Here is a 19,646-nt window from a genome sequence, read left to right on the forward strand (position 1 = left end):
GGAAAATGTTTCCTCCAATGACACGTCAAAAGGACATTGCGTACGCCATACTGGTGAGGTCAAAAAGAGTTATTGACCTCTGCTGCTTCCTCTTCTTGCTTTATTGTCAACGAATAACAAGTACAACATATAACTGTATCACGGATAAAACAGTAATGCAATGTAAAAAAATATACATGTTCATGAGATACATAGGCACCACTTGGCATTCATTAATTAAAAATGTTAAACGAAGAACATATTGCAACTGTTTTGGTTCCTTTTCTGTTTCTAGTTTTCAAAATTACATCTATAAAATTGTTTATCTCCTTCTCAAACACTGCAAAAAAGAGGCTTAATAATAGTACATTTGCATTTGTGAATATTAAATATGAATTATATAAATTATAAAGCTGAAATAATACTCAACAGCCTACATATCAGAAAATTAAAAGTATATTTTAAATCTATTAATTACTTTAGCTAAAAACAAGTTTTCTATATTGTGTTTTGCAAGACTGACCTCCAAATTATTTTGAAACTCTTTTAAAGAAAGTGACCACAAACCTGTAAAAAAATTTTTGAAAGCTTTAAATGTTATTATTTTTATTATTATTATACAACAATATACATACATACAAATTACAATATGGGGAGATACAGTACAATTCTTCACATTCCCAACAAATATCTGTATAAACTTAACAAAAAAGTTCCCTTTTCTTCTTATATATATATATATATATATATATATATATATATATATATATATATATATATATATATATATATACTGTATATATTAGAACTTTTAAAGTTTTTTAAAATTTATGCAAATATCATATTTATTTTGATGTTGTTGTTTTTTTTTTTTTTTTGTCATTGATCACTGTTCATACTTTATCATAATCCCGAGGTTACCAGAGCCTGCCAGATCCATCTCTGGTCCTGTCTGATGTCCGACTCCCACTGTGTCGCTGAGAGATGATGACCAACTGCAGCATGTGCCAGCCTGACTTCACTTCAGTCTACTAAGATGGACTTCACAGAGGATGAATTGATGCAAACTCAAAGACATGGGATTCTTCTTGAGCCACTGTCTGAAGCATGGGCTCAGGATGGAGTTCACCAAAATTACCTGCCATAAGCTTCCAGGTAGACTGCAATGCTCCTCACTGAATGATAGCTATATCAACTTGGTCAAAGGAGGGACAACACTCTCTTCAAAAAAAAGAACTACATACAGTAGAAAATGAATTAACCACTAACAAAAGCCTTCATCGGCCAAAATCAAAGGACAATGCATCTACGTGTATTTCCTCAGTTAATTCAGGATGACTTCAAGGACTTTAACACTAAAACTAATAGTTCATACAAAATCATTTTTTTTAATCATTGACCCACAACACTTACTTACTTTACTAATTTTAACCACCAATAGTTCTAAACATAAATAACTAATATTGGCATTATTCATTCATTTTCTGTTATAGCATAATTTCATTTACAGCTGCTTTGAAACAACGCCTGTTGTGAAAAGCGCTATACAAATAAATTTGACTTGACTTAACATGGGTAACCTCTCCATATTCAGGGATGAAAACTCATGAGAGGTGAAAAAGGTAAGAAAGTCATAGCAGGTGTTCCAGATGAACATTTTCAGTTGATTTGTTTGTTCTATTTTAAGCTCTTTTTAAATGTTTAAGCTTAAAGTAACCCTTTCAATTGATTTTTAATAGGGAAATATATTACCAAACAATTCTGGCAAATAAGCTTTAGAAAAGGTGACTGGCTGAAAGGTGAGTAGTATGCATAGTATGTATTTGCCCCTTATAGTACATGCTTTTGTTTTAAACATTTGAGGTAAAAAATTAATAAATAAAACACTCTCAACACCCAGCGTCAAGTCTACAAAACTTTATTATGCTTTATGTAATATTTATAATAATAATATAATCTTATACTTTAGCTATTGTGAGCATAATAGGGACATGTTGTGTTAGTGCCTAACAGGAAGGGTGATCTGACTAATAGCCCCATCTTCCGGGCAGTTTGAACACAACTCCCAAACATTATTGCTCACATGGTCGGACCAGGCTGCAGCCTGTAGAATGAGGCGGCGCTACATATGGGGTGGAGCTACGTGTTGCCCCGCCCATAACCATCTCATTGGCTCGTTCAACTTTCACAGACATACATGATAGGAGATGTCGTTGCTGGGGTGTTATTGTTTGAGAGATACTGAATAGTTGAGCCAAACCATCTGATTATAGTGCTTACTTGTATGTGATATTCAATCCTAAATTCCATGGATTTTATCATACGTTAAAAGTGAGGAACAAATCGGTATTTATAAAGATTTTATAAAGGCTGAAACTGATGAGAAAATCTTCTTAAATGCCAACTGAAAATCATGTATGTGTGTTTTTTGTGTTTGGTGCTCATGCCTGAATGCCTCATGCAATATTCCTTATTTTCCGCTGCAACTGACTATTTATTGACTGGTGTTGGTTTCTGTGTGCATGTCAATTAGAAAGTAATTTTTAGGCCGACGAGATAACGGAGCACACATTTTTGGAGCAAGGAGGAGAGATAATCGTTTACAATCCTTCAAAGAAATTAATATGAATCAATATAGAATATGAGTGAAAGCACCGCAACTATCTCAAGAATGGCATAACAGTTTTCATCTGTTCATCAGCCTCTTGTTTACTATTGTTGATGGCAAGGGCGTAGATTCCAGGGGGGATGGGGGAAACACCCCAATAATAAAAACATGCAGGTACAACCCCCCCCCCCCCCCAATATTTATACTATGATCAATGGAAACAAGTAAATTCTAAAACTCTGTGTTATTAAAAATGTACATATTTTATAATTAATTAAATTCATAATTCATTTCTCTAACCATGCTTTATAATGAAGGCTTTGTGAAATTCATTTGATTTACAGATTTGAATGACAGCACAATTTGTTCATCAGTCCATGCGACTCTACTACATTTGTTTGAATTGACACGTGACAAAGTAATTTACACAAAGTCACTTACGAGCAGTGTTGGGTAAGTTATTCTAAAAAAGTAATTTATTACTAACTACTAATTACATCTACAGTGTAATTAGATCAGTGTTTCCCAACCACTGTGCCCTGAAAGATTGTTAGGTGTGCCATGGAAAATGATAAAATTCCACAAAATAAATAAATGCATGAAAAAAATAAAATAATTTCAGGGATCCAAACTCCTCACCTTTCAGAGAAATTAGCCATTTTGAAACCATAATCAGTCACTTTTGTGATTGTGAAGAGCAACGATTAATGTGCAAAAGTGACTGATATTTATATGCGTTAAGGGTCTTTCACATGACTTGAGTCTATGTAGTGACGCCACTTTACACCAAAGTGTTTTTCACACACACGTTTTTGCTTCACCAATAATGTCTTTGAGAGTACTAAGCAACAAGAAATATTTAAAAACTGTCCACATTTTTGAAGAGACATTGAATGTTATATATTAGCTTATCGTTTACGAATATCAGAGACCCCAGTTATTGAACTAATTTAAATTCACCAAGAAAACACTTAGACCTAAACCTAAAGGAGTCCTTTTATTACTTTCTGCTATCAAAGCAACTGCAAGCTTTTTTCTCTCTTCCAAATACATGTTTTCAATGTTTATTGTGCACACCTCCCACTTTTTACGTGGCAAACTCATAAAATCACTTTCTGCAACTCTTGTCATGTGGAGGGCAATGCAGCGCTTGACGCTGGCGTTGAAGGGAGCGTTGAAACCTCGACTCAACTCATGTAAAATGCGCTTTACAATGATGAAAGAACATTATTGAAACTCAAAATTATTATTATTTGTCTATTATTGTGGTCTTTTCTGATAAATGTCATGCTCAGCAGTTTAAATAGGCTACTGTAGGAAAATGATACTGTAGATCTGCTTGGTGTTTATAATTCTTATACTGAAGTCAGTAGATTTGTAATCATGCAAGTTTTAATAAAGGAGAAGATAAGGACGTTATTGAAACTCACTATTATTGTTGTCTTTTTGGATGAAAAATAATGTTCAGACTGAAGGAAGGCTATAGATCTGATTTGTTCTTTTAAACACTATAAAGTCTCTTGGTAGATTTCAGTCATGAATGACTCAAAATGATTCACTGACTCACTCATAGCACATAAGACGCTCATTTGTCACCATCTAGTGACATTTCCAGAAGGGGTCACTGAACTAATCACTTATTAAAATTGAACAAATTTGTGAAACCAAAGTACTCTTTTATTTTGCAGCTAATTCTGCACAATTGTAAACTTGAATAAACTTGAATCACTAAAATAGCTGGAATTGGTGCTTTTAGTTTATTCTTTAAAAAAAATATCCCCAGAAAAAATGTTCGTGGACCAGTGATTGCCTTACCTTTTTCACCCCTCATGAAATTATTCATGAACTGGCCAAAGGATTTAAGGGGGCAGCGTTAAATTAGAAATCATATATTTTAACATTATACATTAAATTTCTATTTTAAATTCATTACTGTTTTATATAGAATTGTTCTAGAGTCTATACAGTATTTAACACAATTACATCAGAAGTAACTGTAATTAAATTACTGAAAAATTAAGAGTAATCCCTTACTTTACTTTTTTCAATGAAAAAGTAATTTAATTACAGTACTTAATTACTTAGTAATGCATTACACCCAACACTGCTTACGAGTCATAGCACTAACATCAAAATTATCTTTCCTAATTATTTCAACGCAGACTACGATCGCATTAGAGTTGAATCCTCACCGTAGTAGGATTAGTAATTTTGCCCTCTGGTTTCAACTATACTGAAACAACAACAGGCTGCTCAGTCAGACTCCTACTACATCTGTTTGCAACGAACCGTGAGGTACAATACAATTTCGTATCACTTACGAGCCACAGCACTATAATAGAAATTATCAGGCTACACTATTTTAAAACGCATCTCCTAACATGTACACCAATAAAAGATGACCGAGCCAATGAGAGTAACTTATGGGCGGGGCGATACGTGTAGCCACGCCCCAATGTGTTGCCCCGCCCCGTTCTACAAGCTGCAGCCAGGGATACTTGGGTGAATAAGCTAAAGTGCAAACATGGCGGCGGCGTGAAACTGTACAAACCAGCTCGGACGGAGGAGCATAAATGAAAACAGCTCGAAAGTTTATTCTCATTTCTTCGTAGTAAGCCGAGAGCTGTTTTGAATGTCCTCTTTCCACACCGCTTAGAAGAGAGAAGTGTAGAGGGGAAAACACTAGACTGGACTGAACCAGCGCCTGAAAACAATAAGGCTCGAAGATAAAGTGTGCTGAAATGAACGGGGTAGGTTACATCGCTATATTGTCCATGACCATGTTTGATAGTAGAATTAAATTAGTATAGGCATATTAGACTGGGCTTATCTTTTACTCTCTCATCCAAAATACACGAACTGCACTTGCTGTTTTCGGGTTCTGTTTGATAAGTTGTATGAATCGAGCTGCCATTGAGTGTTTAGTCGGGTGATGCTTGATACAGTAGCTTGTACAGTTCATTTTGACGTGATAAAGCAGATAAAGTAACTGCAGTGTGCAACATTGTATCATTGAGTTCTCAGCAGTTTACAGGCCCTGTCGTGTGGGCGTGTTGATCAAGTATCAATAACAGCGTAGGGTGACCAGACGTCCCCGTTTTTGGTGGCCTGTCCCCGAAAATGTCCCCGTTTTCCCAGAGCGTTCATAGTGAAATATTACATTGCAAGAAAGCCCGAGCAGCAAAGCCTACCGTGTGCTGTTTATTTTGACCAACAGGGGGGGCTGCTCGCTATAGCAGCTTTGATTCATTCCTCTTCATTTATTGATTACTAGGGATGTGCCATACCACTTATTTTCTTTTCGATCCGATACCAATAATTTCAAGTCCAGTACTGTCGATACCAATACATCTAATAGATGTATTTCTTTTTTTTTTGGGGGGGGGGATAAAATGGGTAATTTAAAATATAATTTTTAGTCATTCAAGTCATTGAATGATGGTAACCATGGTTACTACAATATTACTTTAGTAAACCCATGGTTAACTGTTTTTTTTTTTACTATTTAACAACAATTATACACAATTATAATTGTATATATTACCCCCCCCGCCCCATATCAGTGCTATCAGCCCACTATCCCCTTGCACTAGTAATATTCACACACTGACTAAAGGAAGCACCTTCTCACATATTTACTCATTTGTTGTATTAACATATACCCAAAATAAATTTAAAATAAGAATATGACATTAATAACATGGAAAAATAAATAAAAATTTATAATAAGTCAATACATCACAGCATAGATTACATCATGTCTTGCAGGGAAACAAGTGACTGAAAAGGAGCACCATAATGCATAAGATGATCAAAATAAAAGGTAGTAATTAAGAAAAACAGGTCCATATGAGATACGCAAACATTTAGGTAAAATAGTATTATGTTAATTATTATTATCATTATTATACAATATTGAATATCTTTGTGTCGTATGATAAAATATGTTTTAAATGCTAAATGTTTACACATTCTTCACTGTACTCTATGAAATGATGAAGATGCTCAGAGGACAGGAAGCCTGTGCTGTGGAGTCAGCTGCAATAGTTCCTCATTGTTTATACATGTTTGTTTAGTTCACTTTTATGCCACAGTGTCATCTGTTCAGCATAGAAAAAGAATGAACTCATTGAAGATGAAACAGAAGAGCACTAAAAATTACTTACTTTTTTAAAGTTTAACCAAAATAATTTCTTACCACATTCACCATGGTCAAAATACATCAAATCTGATTTGTCCCTTTTTTTAATAAGTAACATGAAATGACCTATTGAACACTGAACTTGAAATGTCCCTGTTTTTCATTTCAGAAATCTGGTCACCTTATAACAGTGTAAAGTTACAAAGGCTACAACACAAGCTGTAAATGTTGTCTAATTTAGCACACGTTCAGAATAAATAATTATGTCAGTTCGGATCAAAAGTGGATTTTCTGCATTATTTTGACAATCACTTTTTATTTAAATGCATCTCATTGTTATTACTATAAGTGTTATCACGATTCTGTTTTGGCCAATACCGATAGCCTCTAGCTATTTGGTATACAGTTGTGCTCAAAAGTTTGCATACCCTGGCAGAAATTGTGAAATTTTGGCATTGATTTTGAAAATATGACTGATCATGCAAAAAAACTGTCTTTTATTTAAGGTTAGTGATCATATTAAGCCATTTATTATCACATAGTTGTTTGGCTCCTTTTTAAATCATAATGATAACAGAAATCACCCAAATGGCCCTGATCAAAAGTTTACATACCCTTGAATGTTTGTCCTTGTTACAGACACACAAGGTGACACACACAGGTTTAAATGGCAATTAAAGATTAATTTCCCACACCTGTGGCTTTTTAAATTGCAATTAGTGTCTGTGTATAAACAGTCAATGAGTTTGTTAGCTCTCACGTGGATGCACTGAGCAGGCTAGATACTGAGCCATGGGGAGCAGAAAAGAACTGTCAAAAGACCTGCATAACAAGGTAATTTAACTTTATAAAGATGGAAAAGGATATAAAAAGATATCCAAAGCCTTGAAAATGCCAGTCAGTACTGTTCAATCACTTATTAAGAAGTGGAAAATTCGGGGATCTCTTGATACCAAGCCAAGGTCAGGCAGACCAAGAAAGATTTCAGCCACAACTGCCAGAAGAATTGTTCAGGATACAAAGAAAAACCCACAGGTAACCTCAGGAGAAATACAGGCTGCTCTGGAAACAGACGGTGTGGTTGTTTCAAGGAGCACAATATGACGATACTTGAACAAAAATGAGTTGCAAGGTCAAGTTGCCAGAAAGAAGCCTTTACTGTGCCAGTGCCACAAAAAAGCCTGGTTACAATATGCCCGACAACACCTTGACACAACTCACAGCTTCTGGCACACTGTAATTTGGAGTGACGAGACCAAAATAGAGCTTTATGGTCACAACCATAAGCGCTATGTTTGGAGAAGGGTCAACAAGGCCTATAGTGAAAAGAATACCATCCCCACTGTGAAGCATGGTGGTGGCTCACTGATGTTTTGGGGGGTGTGTGAGCTCTAAAGGCACGGGGAATCTTGTGAAAATTGATGGCAAGATGAATGCAGCATGTTATCAGAAAATACTGACAGACAATTTGCATTCTTCTGCACGAAAGCTGTGCATGGGATGCTGTTGGACTTTCCAGCACGACAATGACCCTAAGCACAAGGCCAAGTTGACCCTCCAGTGGTTACAGCAGAAAAAGGTGAAGGTTCTGGAGTGGCCATCAGAGTCTCCTGACCTTAATATCATCGAGCCACTCTGGGGAGATCTCAAACGTGTGGTTCATGCAAGACGACCAAAGACTTTGCATGACCTGGAGGCATTTTGCCAAGACGAATGGGCAGCTATACCACCTGCAATAATTTGGGGCCTCATAAACAACTATTACAAAAGACTGCACGCTGTCATTGATGCTAAAGGGGGCAATTCACAGTATTAAGAACTAAGGGTATGCAGACTTTTGAACAGGGGTCATTTCATTTTTTCCTTTGTTGCCATGTTTTGTTTTATGATTTTGCCATTCTGTTATAACCTACAGTTGAATATGAATCCCGTAAGAAATAAAAGAAATATGTTTTGCCTGCTCACTCATGTTTTCTTTAAAAATGGTACATATATTACCAATTCTCCAAGGATATGCAAACTTTTGAGCACAACTGTATTATTTTTAAAAACCTGCCTAAAGCTCAATCTATAATTTTTAAACGCTTTAAGGGAATCACAGTATTATATTTTGTGTAAAATATTTTAGGTATCAAAATATGTCTTTTGAAACCTGGCATAGAAGGAGTTAAAAAGAGTAATATCTGTCAGTATACAGTGCTGTGATTTCTCCTGTTTTTGTGTATATCTCATACCAAATTGTTTCAAAAATTCAAACAAAATCTAACATAAAACAAAGGCTATCTGAGTAAACACAAAATGCAGTTTTTAAATGATAATGTTATTTATTGAAGCAAAAAAGTTATCCAATACCAGCTGGGCCTGTGTGAAAAAGTATTAGTTACTAAATCCCCAAATCTATGAAACACAATGGCACACTATGCCAAGATTGAAAGAAATTCCAGAAATGATGAGGAAAAGGGTGATTCAAATACATCAGTCTGGGAAGGGTTACAAAGCTATTTCAAAGGCTCAGGGACTCTAAAGAATCAGAGTGAGAGCCATTATCTCCAAATGGAGAAAACTTGGCACAGTAGTGATCCTTCTCAGAAGTGGCTGACCTTCCAAAATTCCACCAAGAGCACAGTGACGACTCATCCAGGAAGTCACAAAAAAGCCAAGGACAACATCCAAGGAACTGCAGGCCTCTCTTGCATCAATAAAAGTCACTGTTCATGACTCCACTATCAGAAAGACCTTGGCCAAAAATGCCATCTATGGAAGAGTGGCGAGGTGAAAATCACTGCTAACCTAGAAGAAAATTAAGCCTCTTCTGAATTTTGCCAAAACACACCTTGATGATCCTCAAACCTTTTGGGAGAATGTTCTGTGGGCTGATAAGTCGAAAGTGTAACTTTTTGGAAGACGGGTCCCGTTACATCTGGCGTAAATCAAACACAGAATTCCACAAAAAGAACATCATACCCACGGTCAAGCATTGTGGTGGTAGTGTGATGGTGTGGGGATGCTTTGCTGCTTCAGGGCCAGGGCGACGTGCAGTAATTGAGGGAAACATGAATTCTGCTCTCTTATCAGAAAATCCTAAAGGAGAACGTCCGGTCATCAGTCCATGAGTTGAAGCTCAAGCACAACTGGATTATGCAGCAAGACAATGATCCAAAGCATAGGAGTAAGTCCACCTCTGAATGGCTCAAAAGAAGCTAAATTAAAGTTTTGGAGTGGCCTAGTCAAAGTCCTGACTTGAACCCGATTAAGATGCTGTGGTAGGGACTTAAATGAGCAGTTCATGCTCGAAAACCCTCCAATGTGGCTGAACTAAAGCAGTTCTGCAAAGAAGAGTGGGCCAAATATCCACCACAGCATTGTGAAAGACTGATCTCCAGTTATAAGAAGCGTTTTGGTTGCAGTTGTTGCTGCTAAAGGTGGCACAACCAGCTATTAAGTTTAAGGGGGCAGTTAGTTTTTCACATGGGTGATATAGGTGTTGGATAACTTTTTTGCTTCAATAAAAAAATATATATATATTTGAAAACTGTATCTTGTGTTTATTCAGATTGCCTTTGTTTTATGTTATCTCGTTTGAAGATCTAAAACAATTTAGTATGAAAAATAAACAAAAATGTAAGAAATCAGGACTTTTTCACAGTCTTAGTCTTAGATGACTGCCATATCGGCCAGCAATGTAAAAACTTTTGATCGCTATTTTTGAAGGTTTTTGTTGCATTATTGTCTAAAAAGTTAAAGAAACTGATTGCTTTGTTCTTTTTAGACACTTTCATCATAAGCAGCATTCTTCTCTAGCGTTTTCTAATATACACTGCATTTATAAAATTACTATTGTCAGTCTGCTTCTAATGTTGGCCTAGTAGGGTCAATACCAATAAATGGTGGAAAAACATATTGGCCCATACCGATACCATCATCATTTTGTCACTTGAATCAGATTTTATTATTAGCAATGTGCGCTCCCATTTATTGGTTTATTATAAATTGTTCACAGTCTTTCTGTGTTTTCTACTACATACTTAGTGAAACAGCATTTCGTTCCGCTTTGCAGAATGATAAACCAAAACGTGACTTGTGCTACAAGTTCATGCTTAAACTAAGAGATAGAGATGTTCCCGTTAGGGATGTCCCTATACAATTTGTTTTTTGCAAACAAGTACGAATACGATAACTCCTTTTTGGTACTCGCCGATACCCGTTTTTTTCTTCTTTTTCTTTTTTTCTTCTCTGAATTCCATATCAACAGTTTATTTTAATTTTATCATCAAAATGGTGTCTAAATAAATGAATTCAACATAATATTGTTTTATTTTAAATAATTTATTTAAGTGCTTTTACATGAACATCAAATAAAGTGCTGCATCACAGATTTCACATTGATTTATTAGTAATAGTAGTATTAGAGTGAATCTTACATAACTATACAGTAGTGGTATATTTCGGTCATACTTTTTCCATTTAACTTGAGCTTTTATTATGAAGTTTTTATTTTGAAGCCAGTGTGATTATGATGGAAGTTTCTCACCTCCAGAAAAGGCTAGGAGACTCAGTGTAACTGTTAAACCGCAGAATACTGCTATTTAATTAAATATATATGTAGTCTGTATGTGCATCACGCTACAAAGTGAATTAATGCTCTGCTCGCTGTCATCTGCTACAAACAGAGCATGCGACGATCATGATGGTGTGTTCTGTGTATGAGCCAAAGAGTTGTAAAAGGTATGTCGGCACAACACCGGCTCCACTCATTCACAAGCGCTCACATTTGAAGCGCACATCGCATGCAAACTATATATATGTCTCATTAAATTGAAGCCTTTGCAGGTTAATAATCACACTAGGACATAACGTGATTTTAATTTGTGCGCTGAATGTTTACGTAATGACATTAGTATGCCAAATGGTATCGGTTTTTGGTATTGGAGCATTTTTACGAGCGCAAGTACATGAGCACGGTATCGGAACATCTCTAGTTCCTGTAGATAAAATTTTATGTCTCATCTGTAAATCTCACTGCTTTGCAGGACGTGATATGTAATGGACACTCACCATTTCACCGCCTCTTAAAGCACAGCAGCTCAAAGTCACCACATCATGAAGCAATCTCAGTCAAACTCATCCAAGACGGGAAAACTTCACGATTATTCTGCACGCAGAATGAGCCGCTGAAGCATGGAGATTGTAAGGATTAAAGAGTTAAATTAGTTAGGTGTCTAACTGAATACATTTTCTTGTGTGTATAGTCTAACATTTGAAGTCATGTACTTCTATGTATCACAGCCAGGAGACCCAGTACTGTAAACGGTGAGCTCATCCTCCCAAAAATGGCTGTGACTGAAGAGCTGCAGCATTCTGTGCACCGAGCAGAGGAGCAGACGCGGCAGCTGCAATGTACAGCATCATACATACACTCCAGCGGTGACATCACGTCCCCCGGTCAGAGGAAACGAGCCTATAGCAAAGTTAAAGTACAGAAATCCACACAGAGAATGTAAGTCAACAATGGCAAATTTGGTTCACGGGTGTTAAGTAGGGGTGGGCATTTTTGAGTAATTTTGTATTCGAGTACTCTAACCCACAAAAAACAGGTATTTGATTACTCGCAAATTAAAATGCAAGTCAAAAATATCAGTTGTGACACGTATGTGAATTCACAAACGTTGCCAGGAACGGATTCAAAATATGATAACTTAATCAAACTATGCTTTTCTTTTGGGGGAAAAAAACAGAAATGAACAATATGCATTCATAAAAATGAAAAAAATAAAATAACAGAAACATTTGCACTCACCCGGAGCTTCCATAGAAATCAGTACTGATGGCATTAGGGTAACGCACATAAACTTCGTATCTACTATCTAATGGTGTCACATATTTGTATAATTTCACGTTATTGTTCAGGAAACAAGCGGTGAATGTTGGCTTTTAATAAAATGTGGTCTGTCTATGTTCAGAGGTTTCTTGCACATGCAAACATACTGGTCTGATAAGCTTCCAAGTTTCTCGTACCGCTTCGCATTTTCACCATAAAATCAGATCCTTTTCCATTGAAAGGCATTACCCCAGAAAGAACCGAATACCAATAGAGAATAATTCAGTAAGAATCAAAATTACAAGTATTGCCACACTGGACACTTTTTGCACTTCCAGATTTTGGAACACAGTCATAAAGACTACAGGGTAAACGTTGATAGCGGTGAATGGGTGAACATGGCAAATATAATTTTTGCTTACCCATTTGCTCCAGCATCAAAAGAAAAACACCACTATTATGTTTCCACATCTTTCCAAATGAAGGAAAAAATAGAGAGCGATGGATTACAACATTCAGAAGAAAGATGCTTAAATTACTGTCACTCTCAGCAGCTGTATTAGAAACCTCATCACATCTGTGGTAACTTGTTTTTTAAAACTAATTCCAGGGTAATATAATACAAAGTATAATGTTATAAATTTTCACCCCAAAAAAATTTTTCTCCTCAATTGGGAATTAGGCATTCCAAATGCGCTCTAAGTCCTCGTGGTGGCGTAGTGACTCGCCTCAATCCGGTGGCATAGTGACTCACCTCAAACTCGCCTCAATGGTGGAGGACGAATCTCAGTTGCCTCCGTGTCTGATCACATGGCTTGTTGAACGTGTTACTGCGGAGACATAGCGCGTGTGGAGGCTTCGCGCTACTCTCCGCGGCATCCACGCACAACTCGCCACGCGCTCCACCGAGAGCGAGAACCGCATTATAGCGACCACGAGAAGGTTACCCCATGTGACTCTACCCTCCCTAGCAACTGGGCCAATTTGGTTGCTTAGGAAGCCTGACTGGAGTCACTCAGCACGCCCTGGATTCGAATTCGCAACTCCAGGGGTTGTAGTCAGTGTCGTTACTTGCTGAGCTACCCAGGCCCCCATTTTCACTAATTAATAAAAAAAAATTGCAAATTTAAAAATGTTTGCTAGATTTACACTGCTAAATAAAACGGAAACGCATCATCTTTGCATTTAAAAGCACAGACACCATATCTTCTTTCATCTAACGCCTCCACAGCACCCCCCCAATTGGGCTCAATTGTAAAGAGTTTAAGAGGGAAAGTACGTTGTAATACAGCTTTGACCACAGCAGGCATATAAGGAAAGAAAAAACTATTTGCGATATTCTATTAGCTAGTGCAGAATGATTACTTGATTAGTAGATTACTCGTGCACATCCCTAGTGGTATGTTAAAGGTGTGCTCAATGCTACTCGCTATATCTCAGTAACCCCTCCATTATTGGACACTTTTCGCTCGCTGTTTAATTTAATAATGGCTGACGGCGAATAATGCATTTTGTAGACTGGCGGCGGTAACTAAAAGCCTTCGCTTTTGTGTGATGCTTCATTCCCTCCACTAGGTATCAGTATAAGTCCTAGATGACTGCCATATCGGCCAGCGATATAACTTTTTGTACGTTTTTGTTGCATTATTACCTAAAATGTTTAATAAACAGATTGATTTGTTCTTTTCAGACACTTACAACATAAGCAGCATTCTTTTTTAGCATTTTCTAATATACACTGCCTTTATAGAATTACAATTGTTAATATACTTTAGTTTGAAAAAAAATTTGTTTGAGTGTGGTTGCATTCACACCACTTAACATTGGGACTGTAGATATTGACTGTATTATACAAAAAAAAGTTTTGTTTTCAGAAATTGCATGATTGCTTATACTGTATTTTTCCTGCAGTGCCGAGACCAAGAATCCACAAAACCGAAAGGTTACGGATTATTATCCCATCAGGAGAAGCTCGAGAAAAAGCAAAAGTGAGCTGAAGGTAGAGCACAGATTTAGTCTTTTTTTATAAGTGTTAGATGAAGTTATAACATTGGTGTGTTTGTCTCATGCATGCCTGTTTTATGTCAACAGTATGAAGAGAAGAGGCACCTAGACATGTTGATTACAAACGGCATTGAGAATGGAATGATGGTAATTTCTCATATGTTTAATGAGTGTTGTATTTGAACTGAACTGGATTGATACAAGCATACCTTCATTGTCATTCTTAACAGGTCAGGTACATTGAAGGAAAAGGCAGAGGGGTTTTCGCCACCCAAAAGTTTCAGAAAGGGCAGTACGTAGTGGAGTACCATGGAGATCTGCTACAGATTACTGATGCCAAAAAAAGGGAGGCATTATATGCACAAGACCCAACCACTGGCTGCTACATGTATTACTTCCAGTATCTCAGCAAAACATATTGGTAGGTTTGGGCACCACACCCTCTTTCTATTTAATAAATGAAAGAAAAAGGCAAGATAAAGCAAAGGAAAATGTCGCATGCTGTCTTAAAGTCAACATGAAATGCTCCTCACAACCTGTTTTACTTAATTAATCTGATGTATTTCAGCAAGAGGGATTTGTGACATCAGCTGGAAAGGAAAGTCGTTATTACATTTTAATGAAAGATTACAAAGACATGCATTTTTTTATTTTATTCTGAATAACATGCACTGTTAAATCATTCAGAATAACACTACACAAGTGTCATGAAAAAGTAAATTGACATGTTGAAAATCATGTTGACTGCAGCTTAAAACTTGATGCATTTAAGGGATAGTTCACCCAAAAGTGAAAATTCTCTCATCAATTACTCACCCTCATGCCATCCCAGATGTGTATGACTTTCTTCTGCAGAACACAAAGATTTTTAGGGTACGTTTACATGACAACGATGTATTAAAATGGAAATGTTTTTCCTTTGCGTTTTTGAAAAGTTTTGTGTACCGACGACAATGTTGTCAAAACGATCCCCGTTCACACGGATCCGTGAAAATGACTAAATAGGCTGTATTATGCATGCCAGGCCAGTAGTTGGCGATGTCAGTTTGTAAAGAAACACTACGCGCCTGCGTACATAAGCATTCTTCCACAGAGCGGTGAATACAAACAATGAAGATGGCGAAAGCATCGAGCAATTTTGTCTGGACGGACGATGAGGTTGCTTTATTACTACAATTACTTTGCTGGAGAAGCGTCAATAAACTCAAAATCTTGAGCAGCACAAACACAGTCCTGTAGTCCGCCATTGTAGATTTGAATGTCTCGTGCGTTGTTTTGAAGTACTCGCGCGCATGCCTATAGACTGAACTCTCAAGATTATTCAATAAACTCTGCTCATTTTTACCATCACTTCATCCCCTGCCTTCTTCTGTATTCCCCCTTCTGACTCTTGGGCTGGTAGGAGAGCAAGTTAACATAAGCTGTTGATGTTGACTGGTTTTGGATATCAGACAGAACTCTGATATATGGATATCTTCTGATGGAGAGAGGTCTTGTGTACACTGGATCTAACATGCATTTTCACTGCCTCATGGTTTCATATTCTAAGCATATCATTGAATACTGTACATGGCATTACATCTCTGTCTATAGGCTATATACATAAGCGGTGGGCGAATGAATTGCAGGGTAAAGGTAAAAAAAAAATACAATAAAATTAAGTAAATAAGTAACATTTAAAATACAAATGCACTTTTCCCATCTGAATCCATACATTAATTTCAAGATTTTCAAATTGCAGGTTCTGCCTACTGTACAATGTTCACACTCCATACAAAACACTCCAAATGAATAAATTGTTGATTATTGTTATTTGCAAAGACCCCAGTATTCATACTGATAATTATACATCTCGCTGTGTGACTCCAGCCAGGTCTCCTAAGCAACCAAATTGGCCCGGTTGCTAGGGAGGGTAGAGTCACATGGGGTAACCTCCTCGTGGTCGCTATAATATGGTTTGTTCTCGGTGGGGCGCGTGGTGAGTTGAGCGTGGTTGCCGCGGTGGATGGCATGAAGCCTCCACACGCGCTATGTCTCCGTGGCAACGTACTCAACAAGCCACGTGATAAGATGCGTGGGTTGACAATCTCAGACGCGAAGGCAACTGGGATTCGTCCTCCGCCACCCGGACTGAGGCGAATCACTACGCGACCACGAGGACTTAAAAGCATATTGGGAATTGGGCATTCCAAATTGGGAGAAAAAGGAAAAAAAAAAAAAAAGATAATTATACATCTCAAACTGATGCCTATCAATTCATCATTCTTTATATAACACGTAATACGCATGCGTATGACGTCATTGTTTTCACAAATTTGCGTTTTTGTATGTTTACACAGAGACGATAACGGCATTGTTTTCAAAAACGTGCACTTTGAAACCCGTTTTCAAAAGTTTGTGTTTTCAGGCCCCAAAACGCCGTTGTCGTGTAAACGAACAGCCGAAACGCATAAAATGTTTTCCGTTTTTAGTTGAAAACGTTGTCGTGTAAACGGCCCCTTAAGAGTAATATTTCAGGTCTATACAATGCAAGTGCAAATGTGACCAAAACTTTGAAGCTCCAAAAAGCACAAAGGTGCCATAAAATTAATCCATATTACTCTAGTGGTTTAATGTCTTCATAAGTGATCCAATCCATTTTGGGTGAGAATGGACCAAAATATAACTCTTTTTTTCACTGTGATTTCAAGCTCAATTACACTTCCTAGCGCTTTGCCCATGCGTCAAACATTAGGAAGTGGCCCCTGGAGTCACGAGTTCGAATCCAGAGCATGCTGAGTGACTCCAGCCAGGTCTCCTAAGCAACCAAATTGGCCCAGTTTCTAGGGAGGGTAGAGTAACATGGGGTAACCTCCTCGTGGTCACTATAATGTGGTTCTCACTCTCGGTGGGGCGCGTGGTGAGTTGTGCGTGGATGCCACGGAGAATAGCATGAAGCCTCCAAATGTGCTATGTCTCCGCGGTAACGCGCTCAACAAACGGACATGAGATAAGATGCGCGGATTTACGGTCTCAGATGCAGAAGCAACTGAGCTCCGTCCTCCGCCACCCGGATTGAGGCGAGTCACTACGCCACCATGAGGATTTAGAGTGCATTGGGAATTGGGCATTCCTTATTGGGGAGAAAAAGAAAAAAAAAATAGCATTAGGAAGTGGAATCGAGCTTGAAATTGTGATCGTGCCAAGTGACTGAAATGGCAAGATGTACAGTGAAAAAAGTTTGGTCTGTTCTCACCCAAAATCGATTAGATTGCTTCTGAAGACATGGATTAAACCACTGGAGTCATATGGATTATTTTTAAGCTGCCTTTATGTGCTTTTTGGAGCTTCAAAGTTCTGGCCACTGTTGACTTGCATTTTATGGACCTACAGAGCAAGTGAAGAAAAATCTTCATTTGTGTTCTGCAGAAGAAAGAAAGTCATTCACATTTGGGATGGCATGAGGGTGAGTAAATGATGACAGTTTTTCATTTTTGGGTGAACTATCCCTTTAAATACTCCTTAAAAACTATTGAATTTTATACATTGTCTGTAATTTAATGCACTTTTCTTTGCACTTGTTACTCAACAGTGTGGATGCTACAAAAGAGTCTGATCGTTTGGGAAGGCTCATCAACCACAGTAAAAACGGCAACTGCCAAACCAAACTCCACGACATTAACGGAATACCTCACCTCATCCTCGTGGCCTCCAGAGATATTCAGGAAGGAGAGGAACTCCTTTACGATTATGGCGACCGAAGTAAATCCTCGATAGAGGCTCACCCATGGCTAAAACATTAATGTATACAGACGACGAGGGGGTGGGGGTGGGTCACCTTGTTTCTTAACTAGACAGTTTTTAATGTAATTATTGCCTTTGTAAACGGAGAATGTTATGGGATAGTAATTGTATGGGTATGTTACACAGTGACGTACATGTCAAACGCGTTAGATTGCGGTACATATTCAACATGTCCTACTTTTAAGATATTTATCCTGCTCTATGACATGCTAGTTTCGGCACATTTCTTTTTGTATATTTTATATATTGGTAGATCAGTGCTTCCAAAGCATGCAGTTATAGTCCAACTTTCTGCATTTTTATAAAGAGTTTTCTTAATCTGATGTATGGTATTTAGAGGCTTAGCAATAATTATTTATAATGCCCAAACAGTTATGTTTGAAGCAGAAAGCCGGTGATGCTTAAAGGAACAACATTTTAAAAGGTTCAGAAAACTGGAACGTGAAACCAAACTTTGATATCATTTGAAATGTTACTGCTGTTACAATGCTGAGTGTGTCACCTGAACAAAGCTGTACCTGTTATACAAAACGGAGTGTTGATGACCAAAAGCTCCAATTGAGAGCGTTTCAATCAATCTGTATGAGATGGTAGATGCATTGTTTAAATAAATGATTTTATGCAATCTTATGCCTCTTGTGTATATCCATCTTATTTATTGCTCTTTGATAATTATTTATGCTTAGATATTTAGATACTTTATTAATTTGTAGAAACTGACAGATTTTTATACTAAATACCTAGATGGGTTTCAATGGACAGACTACCTGATGTGGGGAAATTGTAGTACAACCAAAGACTTTCTAGCAAGTCAGTCCACTGTCGGCCATTTTTGGAACGCTCTCGGGAGGCTATTTCCAGTCATGACAGTGCAGCTTCTATCTACTTGAATGGGGAAAGACCGAAATCTCCAAAACGGTTGGTCAACATTACGATCAAAGGATATATTTTAAATCAGCAATACAATCTGACAATACTGGTATCATGAACTGTGCTTCCTCGCCTTGTTTTACGCTAAAAAAAAACAAAAACGCGATTTTCAGTTTGTATGGCTAATGCGCATGCGCGTTCTAGAGTTAACTAACAGGCGATGTCTGTATCTAAAAGGCAATTGGCTCTTTTACCTGTAAGGCGAGACTTCCTTTCTACATCCGTTGGGCGCAAGAGCTTCTTGGTTGAGCGTTCTAATTTCTCCCATTCATTTTAATAGAAGTGGCCCGTCTCTGCTAAATAATCTCTGGTACAATGTACGTTACAATACATTTAAATATACACAAAGGAATGTTTAGCAAAATATTGACGTTGTTATTATT

At 37.4% G+C, this 19,646-nt stretch overlaps 1 protein-coding gene across 1 annotated transcript; it reads left to right on the plus strand.

Moving 5' to 3' along the window:
- The first annotated feature begins 5,077 nt into the window (after positions 1-5,077).
- LOC127432609 (N-lysine methyltransferase KMT5A-A-like) lies at positions 5,078-18,963 on the plus strand. The gene is made up of 7 exons (XM_051683908.1): positions 5,078-5,337; positions 11,759-11,915; positions 12,015-12,225; positions 14,458-14,545; positions 14,638-14,697; positions 14,781-14,971; positions 18,122-18,963. Exons 1-7 carry the CDS (start codon positions 5,329-5,331, stop codon positions 18,330-18,332), a joined length of 927 nt encoding a protein of 308 aa, XP_051539868.1. The 5' UTR covers positions 5,078-5,328; the 3' UTR covers positions 18,333-18,963.
- Positions 18,964-19,646: the final 683 nt, after the last annotated feature.

Source organism: Myxocyprinus asiaticus, chromosome 42, assembly GCF_019703515.2.
Source record: "Myxocyprinus asiaticus isolate MX2 ecotype Aquarium Trade chromosome 42, UBuf_Myxa_2, whole genome shotgun sequence".
Lineage (NCBI taxonomy): Eukaryota > Metazoa > Chordata > Actinopteri > Cypriniformes > Catostomidae > Myxocyprinus > Myxocyprinus asiaticus.

Coding starts and splice junctions, on each gene's coding strand:
- LOC127432609 (XM_051683908.1), top strand. Junction 11,916..12,014: donor GCCGCTGAAGCATGGAGATT/GTAAGGATTAAA, acceptor TATGTATCACAG/CCAGGAGACCCAGTACTGTA. Junction 12,226..14,457: donor CAGAAATCCACACAGAGAAT/GTAAGTCAACAA, acceptor TTTTTCCTGCAG/TGCCGAGACCAAGAATCCAC.